At 50.9% G+C, this 16,067-nt stretch overlaps 1 protein-coding gene across 22 annotated transcripts in view; it reads right to left on the bottom strand.

The window, feature by feature from the left end:
• The window catches only part of Nrxn2 (neurexin 2), a 114,145-nt gene that overhangs the window by 50,268 nt on the left and 47,810 nt on the right, over positions 1-16,067 (bottom strand). For all 22 annotated transcript variants that reach the window (XM_057779056.1, XM_057779051.1, XM_057779063.1 and 19 more), the window contains 4 exons: positions 9,167-9,328; positions 7,827-8,265; positions 954-1,340; positions 541-744 (listed from right to left, as the gene is read on the bottom strand). In XM_057779056.1, coding sequence (XP_057635039.1) covers positions 541-744; positions 954-1,340; positions 7,827-8,265; positions 9,167-9,328 — 1,192 coding nt within the window. The remainder of the gene's footprint in view (positions 1-540; positions 745-953; positions 1,341-7,826; positions 8,266-9,166; positions 9,329-16,067) is intronic.

A 16,067-nucleotide genomic window follows, 5' to 3' on the forward strand; every position in this document is an offset into this window, starting at 1 on the left:
GCCATGAACATAAGCTGCGTGACAAGTGTGAGGTAGCATGTTCCTGTGTCCAGAGTGCACACAGGAACCCGCACACTGCGTCCCAGAGACAGTATGATCTAAGCAGAGCGGCCAAGTGTGGCTGCCTGCCAGGGCCAGCTGTTTACTGTCCTCGTATCTGCCACTGGGCTGAGCTGAGCGCGGGATTGTACCTAGCAGGTGTCAACAAGTAATTCCGTAATGAAGAAGCCCGTGAATGAGCAAGACAAGAATGAGTGTGTGCCATCTTGTGCGTGCAGGACAGATGCCACCAACACTCCATGGGAGTGACTTGAGAGGACAGTTATCACACTCAGACGCATTCCGACAGGTGTGTGTGGTTGTGTTCTGGGTCTGGACAGAGAGACACAGCCCTCAGAGGCTCAGATTCAGGTTGCTGCTACCTATTTCCAAACTGCCAGGGTCACCTCTGGCTGGTGCCACCACCAGCTTCTCCAGACAGAGGGGAGTGTAGGTCAGAGGCAGGCTGGGGAGAGGCCAGCAGAGGATTGGGGTGGTTACCGAGGTTGACAGTGAGCTTCGCCTGCCCCCCGTCCAGCTCGAGGCGCAGCGTGTCAGCTGATTCCCTGGAGGTGGTGGCCATCATGAGTCCATAGGCCCTCTGGGACATGAAACGCAGGGACACATCTTCTGCCTCCGTGTGCATGGCATTGGGCAACATGATCTTCATGTACATGGAGCCATCATAGCTTAGGACAGTGGCCTCTGCCGGGGGGGGGGGGGGAGGGGGGGTTGAGAACAGAGACCAGAGAAACGGGAAAAATGGAAAAGGAAGAGAGAGAGAAAATAAGAGAGTCATTACTGGGAGAGAAGTCTGGGCTGGCCTGAGGGGTGCTCTGAAGAGGGGTGCAGCTCCATAATGGAAAAGTGGGGTCCTTCGAACTCAGGACACCCGAGACCAAGCCCAGGCTCACCTCTCTCACAGACCCGACCCAGAAAGCCGGTCCCGATGCAGTCACAGACGAACCGGTTCCAGCCTTCTCGACAGACGCCTCCGTTTCGACAGGGGGCTGACGCACACTGCTTCAGCGTCTCCCGAGAGCAGAAGGGGGCAACACCCGCAGCCCCCTGGGCCTCCGCCAGGCCCCGGAGATCTCGACTCCGTCCATCTATGAAGAGGTCTCGAACACAGCCCACATAGCCAGCCCGCAGAGCAGCTGTCCACACCTCAGGAGGCAGCGGCAGGTCCACCCGGCCACCCTCAGGGAGGCCGCCCAGGTACAGCTCACTCTCCAGGTCCAGGACCTCGCTCTCTCCCGTAGCCAAGAATGGCGTGCTGCGGCTGTTCACGGAGATGGAGCCTGGGGACCAATGGAGAGTGAGCCTCAGTGGGGAGGGAAGTCGAGTTTGGAAAGGGGTGTCCCAATTTCACTACTGAGGCCCCCCTCCAAATTGCACCCAATAGCGGGCTCAAGAGCATGACCCTTGTCCCTGGGGTCTAGCCTCACTTACCCTCTGCGCAAACTACCTAACTGAAGTCCTCAAGCCCAGGAGCTTGAGAGCCAGTCCCAGACCCCACCCAGCCGCAATGGGCTGTAGACCTCTGTCCAGATCCTTCTCGCCACCTACAAGAGACCTCCAAACTATCCAGGCAGCACATACATCCACAGTCCTGTAGCCTAAACAGGTCAGATCACTCAGACCAGAGATCTTGCAGGAGACTGTGATAATTGAATCTCCGTGTGTGGAGGGAAGGGTTGTAAGACAGAGACTTGTTTATGTAGCCCTAGCTACCCTGGAGTTCCTTATACAGGCCAGATTCCTATATATAGCCTAGAACTTAGAAAATCTTTGTACTTCCTCCTACAGAGGGTTGAACTTACAGATTGTGTCACTATGTCCAGCAACCCCGTGTGTGTGTGTGTGTGTGTGTGTTATTCATTTGTTCCAGTTCACGATTTTTTTGGTTTTGACTTTTTAATCAGGGTATCTTGCAGACCAGAATGATTTTACATCACCAAAGATGACCTTGAACCTGTGATCCACCTGCCTCAACTCCCAAGTGCTGGAATCATAGGCATGTACCATTGTTCCAAGCTTGTTAATACTTGCTAAAGATTTTTTTCTTGACATAGGATCTCACTATATAACTCTGGTTTGCCTGGAACTTATATGTAGACTAGGGCAGCCTTAACCCCTCCTTCTAGTGCTAGGTTGCCTGCTCTGAAGATTTGTTTTAAATTATGCATGCATGTGTATGTCTGTGTGAGAGTATGCTCCTATGAGTGCAGACACACACAAAACCAGCAAGAAGCATCAGGTCTCCAGGAACTAGAGGTATTGTGAGCCAGCCAATGGGAGGAGGTGCCAGGAAACAAACTTGGGTCTTCTACAAGGGCAGTACACACTCTTAACCACTGATCAATCTCTCTACATGTGTGTGTGCATGTGTGGTATGTGTGCGGTGTGTGTTGTGTGTATGTGTGTGGTATGTGTGTGGTGGATGTGGTATGTGTGTGGTGTGTATGTGTGGTATGTGTGTGGTGTGTGTGGTATGTGTGTTGTGTATGTGTGATATGTGTGTGGTATGTGGTGTGTGTGTGTGTGAGTGATATAATTACTGTGTAGCACTGGCTGCTTATAATTCACTCTGTAGACCAAGCTGGCCTTGAACTCACTGAGCTCCACCTACCTCTGTCTCCTGCACGCTAGGATTAAAGGCAAGTGCCACTAAGCCTGAAAGCCCTATATTTTTTATCCTGTGTTTCCCTTTTCAAGGACAAACTCTTAAAAGAAGAAAGGAGGAAGGGGTCAGGGCAGCGGTGGCACCAGGCATGGCGGTTCACACCTATGATCCCAATACTCAGGAGGTAGAGGCAGAACGACTGCCACGTGTTTGAGGCCAACCTGGCTACACAGTGCCATCCTGTGTAAAAATAAATAAATAAATAAATAAATAAATAAATAAATAAATAAATAAAAGCAAAGCTCCTAGCAAGGTTTAGGAGTGATAAGGAGCCACTGGGTCTCGAGACATGAGTACGGTGGGCATCTTGAAAGGGCGGGGGATGGGGAGAGGTCAGATATGAGCAGAGTCAAAGGAACTTGAGTCCTGGGCTCCCTTGTAAAGTCTTCCTGCCCCCCCCCCCCGAGTTTCTCTGTGTACCAGCTCTATCTGTCCTAGGACTCAGTAGACCAGGCTGGCCTCGAACTCACAGAGAGCCACGTGCCTCTGCTTCCCGAGTGCTGGGCTTAAAGGTGTGTGCACTACCATGCCAGGCTTCTTGTAAAGTCTTTTGTTTTAAGATTTATTTACTTTTATCTTGTGTATATGTGTGTGCCTGCATGTGTGTGTGGATGTGAGCCGCCGTGTGTGTGCCTGCATGTGTGTGTGGACGTGAGCCGCCGTGTGTGTGCCTGCATGTGTGTGGGGACGTGAGCCGCCGTGTGTGTGCCTGCATGTGTGTGGGGACGTGAGCCGCCGTGTGTGTGCCTGCATGTGTGTGGGGACGTGAGCCGCCGTGTGTGTGCCTGCATGTGTGTGGGGACGTGAGCCGCTGTGTGCTGGGAACCCGGAAAACCCAGGTCTTCTGCTAAAGCAAAACATGTCATTCACTGCTAAGCCACCTCCCCAGCTCCAAGTCACTGCTGTTTAAGGAATTATTTATTATTTATTATGCATGTGTACATGTGTGCACCTGCCTACAGAGGCAGAAGAAGGCGTGGGATCCCCTGGAGCTGGAGTTACAGGTGGTTGTGAGCCTTCTGGTGAGGTCTGGGAACTGAGCTCACATCCTCTGAAAGAGCAGCAGGTTGACTCTCTCCAGACCCTAAAGCTTGTGTATGTGTGTGTGTGTGGTCAGGTATGTGTGTTTTTGCAATATGTGTGTATTGTGATCTGTGTGTTGTGATATATGTGTGTGTTGTGATATGTGTGTTGTGATCTGTGTGTTGTGATATATATGTGTGTTGTATGTGTGTGTTGTGATGTATGTGTGTTGTGATGTGTGTTTATGTGTTGTGATGGCTGTGTTGCTGTGATATATGTGTATGTGTTGTGTGTGCGTGTTGTGATCTGTGTGTTGTGTGTGTGCTGTGATGTATGTGTGTGTTTTATGTGTGTGTTGTATGTGTGTTGTGATGTGTCTGTGGTGTGTGTGTGTTGTGATGGATGTGTGTTGTGATATATGTGTATTGTATGTGTGTGTTGTGATGTATGTGTGTTGTGATGTGTGTGTTGTGTGTGTGTTGTATGTGTGTGTTGTGATGTGTCTGTGGTGTGTGTTGTGATGGATGTGTGTTGTGTGTGCTGTGTTGTGTGTGTGCTGTGATATATGTGCTGTGATGTGTGTGTTGTGATCTGTGTGTTGTGATATATATGTGTATTGTATGTGTGTGTTGTGATATATATATGTATTGTATGTGTGTGTTGTGATGTATGTGTGTTGTGATGTGTGTGTTGAATGTGTTCTGATGTATTGTGTTGTGATGGCTGTGTGTGCTGTGATGTGTGTGTTGTGTGTGTGCTGTGATGTGTGTGCTGTGATGTCTATGTGTGGAGGACAGAGAATGATATTCAGGAGTCAGTTCTCCCCCTCTACTGAGGAACCTGGGGAACAAACTCGCACCATCAGACCTGACCAGTAAAAGCTTCTACCTGCTGAGCCCTAACAGGATCACCCAGAATCCACAGAGCCTCCTGTGACCCATGCTTTGGCTGCTGGAATCTCAGCAAGAACTGAGCATGAGGAGAAGAGGACAGGAAAGAAAGGCTAAGAAGAGAGGTGTTCAGCAGAGCAGACAGCTCTGGAGAGGAGACTGGCGTGTGCTCTGGCCTCTGCTCCAGTCACTCCAAACACAAAACACGAGCAACCTGACTCATTCATTGACGGAAGAACAGACAAATGATGTGAGCACGGCCCTGGGACTTACTCAGACTTCAGAAGAAGGGAGTCTGACTCACACTACAATACTGGTGAACCCCGACAGACACTGTACCCATTGAAGCAGCCAGGCACAAGAAGACACAAGTCGGATACGGCGGCACACCCAGCGCTCTGGAGGCCAAGGCAGCAGGATCTTGATTCAAAGTCAGCCTGGGCTAGATGCAAGCCCCTGGGTCGGAAGGAAGGAAGGAAGGTAAATAGGCAAAAGAAGGGAGCTGGGGAGATGGCTCAGTGCTTAATGTGTTTGCTCCTCATGTATGAGGCCCAGAGTTCAAATCCCCAGAAACTCACATAAATGCCAAGTGGGTGTAGTGGGCCACCTGTAATTTCAGCCTTGGAAGGCAGAGGTAAGGGATCCCCGGAGCAAGCTGGCTGGCCATATCTGTGAGCTCAGGGTTTGACTGAGAGACCCTACCTCATTAAATAAGATGAATGATTCCTGACATCAGCCTTGGCTCTCCACAGGCATGTGCACCCACATACATGTGCCCCAATATACACACAAGCATGGACATAAACACATGAAGATGGAAAAAGAAGAGGAAAGAGAAATACCATGTGACTTCACTAATCAATCTGATGGTGGCCAGAGGCAGGAGGCGGGAGGAGAGCTTATGTTTAATAGAGACGATTTCAGCTTGGGAAGATGAAAAATCTGCACCTGGATGGTGGTGAGGGCTGTGCAGCAACATGAGTGGAATCAATGTCCCAATCACGATTAATGATTAAGACTGTGATATGCAATTTACCAGTTTCAGAAACAAACTAAAAAGAACCAAAAGTAACACAACCGGGGAAGGCCAAGGAGACAGATGAGCGTATGAGGCACTTGCGAGGCAAGGTTGACAACCCAAGCTGGATCCCGTGAACACACATAAAGATGTGGTTGATGTGACCAAGGTCCCAGCACTTCTAGGGTGCAATGAGGGATGGAGACAGTCACCCAGAAGCCAGCTTGCCTGGGGTAAGCTGGGAAGCAGCAGAAATAAGAGAGAACCTTTTTCAACAAGGTGGAAGGCCAGAACCAGCTCCCCAAAATGTCCCCTGACCTCTGCACACATGCTGCGGCACAAGACACAATTAGAAAATACATAAAAACAGGAAAAAGGAGTCTGGGGCATGGCTCAGCAGGAGCAGGCCCTGGGCTCAATGCCAACACTGGGGTGTGGGGACGCAGGAAAACAGGGGACAGTCTAAGCTGTTTTTAGGCAGCTTCCCCAAGCTCCTGGATGGATGTCCAGCCCGAGGATGACTGCCCACCTGTGGGGACCACTAGAGGTTGTCAGTGAAGAGCCACCGTCACTGTCATGAGGGCAGAGCCCAGGGCTAGCGTCCTCTCTCACGGCCTTCTCTGATGAAGAGGAATGGGGAGCAAGGCCTCACTTCTGGGAGCCCAGCAGTCCCCTCCTCTCTGTGAGCAGACGCGGTCACTCCACCTGACTCTCAGGTCAGCAGTGGTGACAGCTGCAGGGATGTGAAAATTTAGCTGACGTTGATAAGCCCTTAAATTAGATACTGTGTCAGGCCTCATTTGTCTCAATTCTCTTACTTAGGCTCAACGAGATGGAGGCGAGCGTGCCGGAATTAGCAGACAACAAACAAGCGCCTGGACAGGAGAGGGAGGCTGAACAGGACACATGGAGGAGAGGGCGGCTAGAACAACAGAAGTTTTGAAGTGTGGTCCACAGCCACACCACTCAGCATACATCCAGCGCCATTCGGCCCCAGAGGCTAAGCAGGGTCAGGCCAGCTGTCCCCTTGATCTGGAACTCTCATGGCCGGGCAGGTATGGCAGCCTAGTCACTGCGTCTCTGACGGCCAGAATGAGGTGAATAGTCTGTCAGCCACAGTTAGTTCTCAGAGAACCAGGCAGCTGCAGTGTTCTCAGGCTCTGCATTCATCCAACCCAACATGGATGGAAATATTCAAGGGAAGAATTGTCTGAACTAAACCCAGAGGGCTACTGCTGTCCTTATTCACCAAACAACATAATAAGGACCATTACAAAACTACTATGTAACTATTATATAGCATTTATATTTTCTCTCTCTCCCTCTCTTTCTCTCTCCAACCAAGGCTAGCCCCAAATCCCTTGTGCAGTTGAGGGTAACCTTGAACTCTTGATCTTCCTGCCTCTACCTCCCCAGTACTGGGATTATGGGAAAGCACCTCCATGCCTGGTTAATGGGCGCTGGGGATGGAACCCAGGCTTCACGGATGCTGGGCAAGCACTCCAGCAGCTGAGCCCCAGTATCTACCTTCTATCGGGTATGTTGAGGATTTGAGAGAGTACATAAGTTACCCAGAAGGTGTTGTTCAGGTGATATGCAATGCTACAGCACCTTTTCTACGGGGTTTGAGCATAGAGGACTCTGATGTCTTTGGGTGCCCTAGGAGCAATCCTCTCAGACAGGGGGGATAGCTGTTTCCTGATAAGCTAAAGAAATAAGGCTCCAGATAAAAAAGGAACCATGACTGGAATGCTACTTTCTTTGTTTTGTTGTGACTATGCAGCCCTGGCTAGTCTGGACCTCACTATATAGTTCAAACTGGCCTCAAACTTACGACAATCCTGCCTCTGTCTCCTGAGTGCTGGGATTGCATGTGTGAGTCAACACTCCTGGCTTTGAGAGTTATTTCCTTCAAGACACGGGACATCTCTGTTAGGTGCTATGCTAGTGTTTTTAGAAGTGCTCTTTCCCATCCACAACGACCCTTGGGTAATTGTTCCTTTAACAAATAAGGAAGAGTGGCCCTGTGCCTTCTGCCAGCTCACAGTGATGGGAGGTCCAAAGGACTGGGAAAGGAGACTAGGAGCAGGAAATGAAAGCTTGAGAGGCTGGGCAGGTATGAAAGAGTGACCAAGGGAAGAAGGGAGGGAGGGACCAGCGGCCTCCTGACCTTTGCGCCCATCCCTCTGGAAGTCCACGTGGCACCATTCGCCGTCATTGACCTTGCGGCTGGACGCCCGCAGCTTGATGCCCCCGGAGCCCATGTCCAGCAGAAGATAGAGGTAACCGTCCAACAGCTCCATGGCAAAGTAGTCAGCCCTCTGGACAGAGCTGTGGCTGCCTACCCCGGCCCCAGCCCGCCGGCCCTGGCTGAAGAGCAGCAACCCATTGGGCTCAGTGGTTCGGAAGTCCAGGGAGATGGAGCCAGTGCGCTTGGCGCTCCAGCGGGGTAGTGCGACAAAGGCCTCGGGACTCTCAAAGGTCACAGGGTCCAGGGCAGCCACATCCTCGCAACGAAAAGACAAATCCCCCTGCAGCTTCATCTTCGGGTCCCCTTCCTTAGCCAGGCGGGACAGCTCCAGCTTGAAGTCGTTGTTCTTGTAGACCACCTGGAAAGATGAGAGGAGTCTGGGTAAAGAAGCAGAAGCAGCCTTGGGTCTGGCTACCAAGGGCCCTCCTCCCCGGCAGCCATGAGCCGTCAACCATGCTCATGGCCCCGCACTCGGCGCCATCAGTCCACAAAGCCCAGGCTCCTGTTCTCAAGTTACACCTTCTTCTTGCTGCCTGTCCTGTCTTCCAGCCCCACGCTGGCCAAGCAGCTTCTTCTGTTAGCTCCTGGGTCCAACTCAACGGTCACTCACAGTGACAAGGGGTGCAATTGTTGCTGCTGTCTATTGTTTTCTGAGACAGGGTCTCAAGTGGCTCAGGATGGCTTCAAACTCACTGCCTCACTGAGGATGACCTCGAATTTGTCTCCCTGCCTCTACCTCCCATGTGCCGGGACTACAGATGTGCACCGTGCTCAGCGGACACGGTTCTGATAGAGTGCATGGACCTGATGGTGCCAGGCAGGTGCCCTGCCATCTGAGCTGCCGTCTGTCCCAGTCCCTGATGGCCATCTTCCAGGGGATAGTAACATTCTCCCGTGTTCTGCCGAAGACCCAAGTAGGAACCAACCTTTTGTCTACAGGTCAGGCAACTCATGAGGTCAAGTGACTTGGTCAAGACAACAGAGCCGTGAGTGAAAGACACGTGACTGAGGTTAGGCTTAGCCTCAGGTTTCATGCCCACCAGCCTTCCCTGAGTGCCACAGCTCTGAAGGTCCTCAGAGGTGAGGCAAGTTCCGAGGCCGGAAGGAACAAAAAGTTTGACCCCTCTAGACTTGAGTCAATAGCTTTAGCCTTTAATGGAGGGTTACAGTCCCACCGTGGACTCCAGGGGTAGCTGGCCAGGTCAGACTAAGTACCACGACAGACTGGTCAGCTGTAGCCCTTCTAAGCCCCTACTCACGTCCTTGAGGCAGCCCATGAAGTTGTTGCTGACAGGCGAGCCAGGCAGGTCGGCTGTGTTGGGGCTGCCCCCAATGTAGAAGAAGTCATCAGAGCCCAGCATGGTGTAATCCTCCTGTGTGTAGCCTGTGGTGGTCAGGATGCCGTCCACTGAGATGGTCACCTGCCCAGCCCAAGGGGAGGAGAGACAGGAGACAACCGACATCAACGCCCTGGGATGAGCCACAGGCCGGCAAGGGAGGAACCAGGGGGCAGTGGGGGAGGGGACCCCCATTTTTATGTCTGCTTGTCTTGGAGATGGAACAGTGGGAGTGGAGGTGGGAAGGAGAAAGAGGAAGCAGCACAGATTTGATGGTTTCAGGGTAGGCTTAGGCCTGCCCTGCATGACCCATGGCCGAGCCTGCAGGCGGGACCCTGAGGATGGCATGGGGCAATCGCCATGATGGGCCCAAGAAGAGACTCCAGGGAGGAGGCCTCAGAGAGGGCCCCACTGTGAGATGTGGGGCAAAGCAAGCTACACCCTCAGCTTTCTCTCAGCAAAGCACTGTGGGCATGCTTGAGCTCCTGGCCACTTTCTAAGGAAGAGCCCTTCCTTCCCCTTCCTACCTGTCCCTTCCTGGGCAGCAATGCTGAGACTCACTCGCAGCAGCCTTTCTGTATGGGCACTGTGTTCTTGCAGCCTCAGCTGGGGAGGCAACTGAGACAGTAGAGAGGAAGAAGGCCCAGGTACGCCTGCAAGTATCAGGACAGGAGTTGGCTGACATCTGTCAGGGCTGGCTCCTACCTCTGTCACTCAAGTTCTACGGTACCCTAATATTTTGGGTCATTTTTTAGAAAAACTTAAACTAAAGGTTTAAAAAAACATACCTAGTCTATAAAACCTAAACTGGCCTTGAACTTGTGGTAATCCTCTCATATGCTGAGATTGCACACCTAGGTGAGTCACTGTCTTTCTTCCAAAGAAGAAAGTGGCCCTATGCTATTTCCCAGCTCATACCTCATCTTTCTCTTTTTCCCCTACCCCTAGGAACAGTGAAGCCAGGGTGAACCTAAGCAAACACCATCCCTGAGGTGGAAATTCATCCAAAAAGCAAGATGTCAAAAGCAGGGCTGTGCCTGGTGTTTGAAGAGGTCCTGGGCACTGGGCTGAGGAAGGCAGCGCTGATTCCCCTACTCAGCAAAGGTTCACCTGGTCCCTGAAGAGTTTAGTGCCCCAGAGGAGCGCTAGGCTTCACCCACTGCAAGGTTGAAGGAGAGGAGCCAATAGCAGTGGTAATACAAGCCTCTCTCTAGGAGGCTGTGGCTCAGGAGAGTCAAGGGGCCACTAAGGACCTGGTCTTTGTCAGCCCCATCCTGCACTTCCATAGGCTGCAGCTTAGAGCCCTTCTTGCTCCCCAAATGTGGTTCAAAAGTACACCCTTTACAGGTAAGGTATTGAAGTAAGGACCTGCCAGTCACAGGCTGTGATGTCCCCTGCTCCGATCTGTAGCACAGGCCACCTTCCAGCTGCTGGTCTTCAGTATTCTGTTGTCGGGAAGATGGGGTGGAAATCCTAAAATGGGGGACCCAAAAGCCCCCCTCGTGCTTGGTTGGAGCCTCGTGGTGAAGAGGTGGGGGCTGAGCAGAGCGCAGACTTAAGAAGCCACCTCCTGGGAACCATCAAACCTTGTGCTAGAAGAGCTGGGTTCAAGGACAGGAGGAGACAGGAGTTTGGGGAGGAGGCAGTCTGAATACTTTTGAGTCTTGTTTGAAGGGGGAATTGGTCATGATTATTTATTTTTTTTCTCCCCCTCCACTTTGTCCTGAAGCTTGGAAATGGGGTTTGGGTAGAAAGGGGAGGGGTCAGAGAGGTTAGTCACAAAAACCATGCAAACGAGGTTAGAGATTAGACTGGGTGGAGGGGAACCGGGAAGAGGAAGAAGGGATCAGAATAAAGGGGTAGGAGTAGTCAGGGAAGGTGAGGCAAGTGAGGGGGGTCTCCCTAGTGCAATGACTGCACTCATTCTTTTCCTCTGTGTCCCCTGCTGCTGTCCTAAAAGACTGAACTGGGCGGCCAATCAGTTCCTGCACCTAAGTGGGCTCAACCCAATCAGGGTGCCAGCAAACATCTGGCGTGGCCATGCCCCTGGAACCCCACTAACCTCAGCACAGCCCAGAAGGTCCGCACGAAGTTGTCTTGTGACCCAGTGCAGGGTTCTCCAGCTAAAACCTACTCCCTGGAGCCTACTTTGGTGAGAGAGCCTCACCTGAGTGACTGCTCAGCAAGGCTCATCACTCCTCCCTTCCCTCCTGGCCCCAAAGGCCTCAGGAAGTCTCCATCCTTGGCCTCTGAAACCAGGGCACCATCCTGGAATCTCCCTCACGCTCTGGGAGCTCTTCATCCCACTACGTTTGCCAAGACCAAGGTTGCCCTTTCTTGGCCCTATCTGAGTTAGAAGGACCTGACTTGGAGCAGACTGCAAAGGCCCAAAACATCCCCCTGAATCCCTTTCCAGGCTGGAAGTAAATCTCAGCTTGCCTGGTGGCTACATTCAGCTCAGTCATGGAGGGGGCGCTGTTGGGAAAGGATGACCTTAATCTCCCTCTCCTGACCCATAGGGCTGGGGAAAGGCCAGCAGGAGATAGGGAACATAGGGAGGTCCGCTGGGGGGGGGTCAGCCAGGTGGGTGGGGAGAAGTTGAAGGAGAGTAGAGGAAAAGGCAGTGGGTGGAGAGGAAGTGGGGGTAGAGGTGTCTGGGGAAGGCAGGGAGGAGAATGACTTAAGATTAGTAAAACCCAACTGTTCCCTCAGACAAATCAGTCCAGACACAAAAATGGCAGGTTCGTTAGTAAAAGCAGGAAACAGGGGAATAATTCCCCTGCCCCCCTCCACCCCAGGGGTTCCTGATACCCCTGCCCCCCAATCCCCCCCATGAAGCTTCTGGAAGGGGTGGGGCCGGCAGGGGAGGAGGGGAGAAAGGGAGCACGTGCCACACACAACAGCCACTGCAGCTGAGACCCATGCAGGTTAGAAGAGCAGGGTGGGGACCAGGTACTGCCCAGGCAGGCTAGAGAAAAGCAGCCAGCAGGTGAGAAGGCATGCAGGGCAGAGGAGATAGGGGAGAGCAGAGATGGAGGCGAGAGAGCCGTGGAGTGCAGGAAGAAGCTTCCTTCCACTGAAGAGGAGAGAGGAGCAACCACGGGGTCAGAGATGTTTAGGGGCTGACGGAGAAAACCATCAGACCTGAGTTCCTCATCACACGTTCCTCTGCCATTCGCCACAGACAATCAGCCTGCACACCTCTGCACACACAACACATCCTAGAAGGCTCTCGGGGGGAGGTCTTGACTGCTCCCTCTCCATGCAGCACTGGGGACCACAGCTAGGTCCCCAAGACACAGAAGAGGATCCACACTGACCCACTCAACGCAGTAGGTTCTGAGGAAGCCAAGGGGAGTGAGTGGAGTGCTTGCCCAGAAGATGTGCCTACGCCCAGAACGGCACACTCACTCTCCAGGAGCAGGGAGTCTGGCTAGAGGAGGCTCAAGGGTCTTGTGACCTGAATGGAGCGACCATCCCTTCCTCTCCTCAGCTCAGTGCAGGAAGGCTGGGTGGGATGGGAATCCAAGTCCTAGCCACAAATAAACCCACATGGAGCAAATACTCCATAGCTACTTTGCCCTGGGAAAAGGGAGTTCTAGTGCCAGCACCAGGAACCATCCCCGGCCTAGCATGATAGCAGCTCACAGCACCATTAACGTCCCTTTTCTCGGAGAGTTAGATGGACGGCAGACACTTCAACCTGTGGGCAGCTGAATGGGCGTCCTTGAGCCCAGGGACAATATAGGTAGCACTGTGCCGACAGTGTTTGTCTCCTCTTAGGCTGCTAGTGTCTCTTTTTAAGGCTTTTTCATGTGTTTCGCCTGCATGTATGTCTGTGCACTGTGTGAGTGCAACGCTGGTGGGGTGCAGAAGAGGGCATCAGGGAACTGGAGTGTCAGGGGGTTGTGAGCTGCTGTTCGGGTGCCTGGACTTGAACCTGAAACCTCTGGGGGAGCAGCCAGTGATCTTTTTTTTTTAAGATTTACTTATTTATTTTATGTATATGACAGCTCTATCGACTTTATGCCAGAAGAGGATATCAGATCCCACTTACAGATGGTTGTGAGCCACCATGTGGTTGTTGGGAATTGAACTCAGGCTCTTAATCACTGAGCCATCTCTCCAGTCCCCCAGTGCTCTTACCCACTGAGCCATTGCTTCAGCCTGTTCCATCTCCTGTTAGACTACATTGCTGTCATCACATACTCCAAGGGTGCACAGGCTATGGTTAAGAACAACTAGTTCACAAAAAAGTTCCCAGCAGCCCTGTAGGGTGATACAGGACAGAAGCAGGTCTGGGAACAGGGAGGTGAACTTAGCTGAGGGCTGAGCTGGATTCATGTTCTGTGCCAGACACAGGCAATACTCACAGCCCTCCCACGAGGGCTGAACTCTGGATTTCAGGGATTTTAGGAGGGAAAGACCTCAAATCAGAAATCTCCATTCTCCTTTGTCATTTGCTGTTTTCCAGAACAATTTTGCCTTTCTAATTAAAAAAAAAAAAATTCTGCCAAAACAATTTTGCCTTTGTTCTCTTTTCTTTCTTTCTTTCTTTTTTTTTTTTTTTTTTTTTTTTTGCTTGTTTGTTTGTTTGTCTTTGCTTTTTCTTGGGTTGGGTTTTTTGGTTTTTTTTTTTTTTGCGTTGTTTTGTTTTTGCTTTCATTTTTTTGAGACAGGGTTTCTTTTCTCTGTGTAGCCCTGGCTGTTCCGGAATTTGCTTAGTAGACCAGGCTGGTCTTGAACTCAGAGATCAGGCCTCTGCCTACCAAGTGCTTCTGAGTGCAGGGATTAAAGGCATAAGCCACCACACAAGGCTCTGACTTTCATTGTTAGAAAGGGGTAAACAAAAGCAAAAACAAAAAATCAAATCAATCAATAAATAAAAATCAAGTGATGGTGGTGCACATCTTTAATTCCAGCATTTGTGAGATAGAGGCAGGCAGATCTCTGTGAGTTTGTGGCCAGTCTGATCTACAGAGTGAGTTCCAGAACAGGCACCAAAGCTACACAGAAAAACCCTGTCTCTGAAAAAAAAATTAAATAAATACAAGGGGTGAACAACTTTGGGCCCTCCTATCTCTTTCCAGCTCACTAAGCATCCAATTAGTTAAGTGAAAATGATAAACTTTTCTCTAGTATAAAGGGAGGCGCTTTCTCTGGGCCCCAGCTTCCCCATCTGCTAAGTGGGGACAAGCTCAGCCTCCTGCCTAGAGTCCAGGCATCATCAAATGTAAATGAAACTCAGGATGTAGATCAGGGAGATAGCTGGAGGAGGCTCAGCCAACAAAGGTGCTTGCTGCCAAGGCCACCCATAACCTGAGCTTTATCCCAGACCTAAATGGTGGAAAAAGAGAACCAACTCATCTAAGTTGGTCTCTGACCTACACACACACACACCATGACATGCTTCACTACACACATAAATAGATTAAATACATAAAGTTGTAAAAAGAAAGAGAGAAAGAGAGAGAGAAAGCCAGGCATGATGGAGCATGCCTTTAATTCCAGTGCTTGGGAGGTAGCACCAGGAGGATCTCTGTGAGTTCAAAACTAGCCTTGTCCGCACCGTGAGTTCCAGGCCAGCCAGAGCTATATAGAAAACCCTGTCTCAGAAAAAGTGAGTGGGGCCGGGCGGTGGTGGCACATGCCTTTAATCCCAGCACTTGGGAGGCAGAGGCAGGCGGATCTCTGTGAGTTCGAGGCCAGCCTGGTCTACAAGAGCTAGTTCCAGGACAGGCTCCAAAACCACAGAGAAACCCTGTCTCGAAAAACCAAAAAAAAAAAGAAAAAAAAAAGAAAAAAAAAGAAAAAAGAAAAGAAAAAGTGAGTGGGGGAGGTTGGAGAAATGACTCAGTAGTTATAAGCATTTGTTGCTCTTGTAGAGGACAGGGTTCGGTTCCCAGCACCCATATGGCAGCTCACAACTATCTATAACTCTAGTTCCAGGAGATTCAACGTCCTCTCCTGGCTTCCTGGGATCACCAAACACGGAAATGGTGGACACACATACATGCCGGCAAAACACCTATACACACAAAATAAAAATTAAGCTTCTTAATGTAAAAAAATGCTATTTTGAGGCCCTATGTATGCATGAACAATGTTAGCTTACAAGGCAGCATTCGTCAGCCTGATTGTGCTCCACTAACAGAGATAATTGGGGGAGCCTTTTCTGTCTTTCCACTCTCCTCACAAAGAGAAACACTCGGATCCTATGAGTTCTAATGAGTGGGTCAGAAAAATAATCACAAAACTACATGAAACCCATCTGAAGGGTGCCCTGCAAATCAGAACTTGTTGAGCCCCATTCTTTGACTTCGGTCTGGGCCTAAAAGGTCCAGTCCCTAGCACAGGTTTGCAGGGGTTTCTAAGGCCTTGCAAGGCAACAGATTCATCCCCCTGTTTGTGCTGATGATTCAGGGAGTGTCGACCTTAAGGGCTCAGAATTTTTAGCAGGTTCTTTCTTTATTAGCTCTGAAATTGGGCAGAGTTGCTGGCTTCTTGACCGTCTGAAGTAAGTCATTCTTCTTTCCTCCTCCACATCCCTGAAGCATCCCGAGGTTTCATGAAGTTATTTTGAGACTGGTTCCTAACAGGGGTTGTAATAGGATCTCCAGTGGGAACAGAGATGCTGTCCCTCCGGGTCTGCTACAGGAAGGGAACCACTTTTCACATAACACCCTGCCCTGGTAACAGAGGGAATTGGCCAGCACTTTATTAAGCTTAATGAAATTATAATTCCTTTCCAGAGCACAGAACTTGTTTTGCCTTGATTGATCTTCTCACAGACTTGTGGTACAAGTTGGGCATATACACCATT

The sequence above is a fragment of the Chionomys nivalis genome, chromosome 8 (assembly GCF_950005125.1).
Source record: "Chionomys nivalis chromosome 8, mChiNiv1.1, whole genome shotgun sequence".
NCBI classification, from domain to species: domain Eukaryota; kingdom Metazoa; phylum Chordata; class Mammalia; order Rodentia; family Cricetidae; genus Chionomys; species Chionomys nivalis.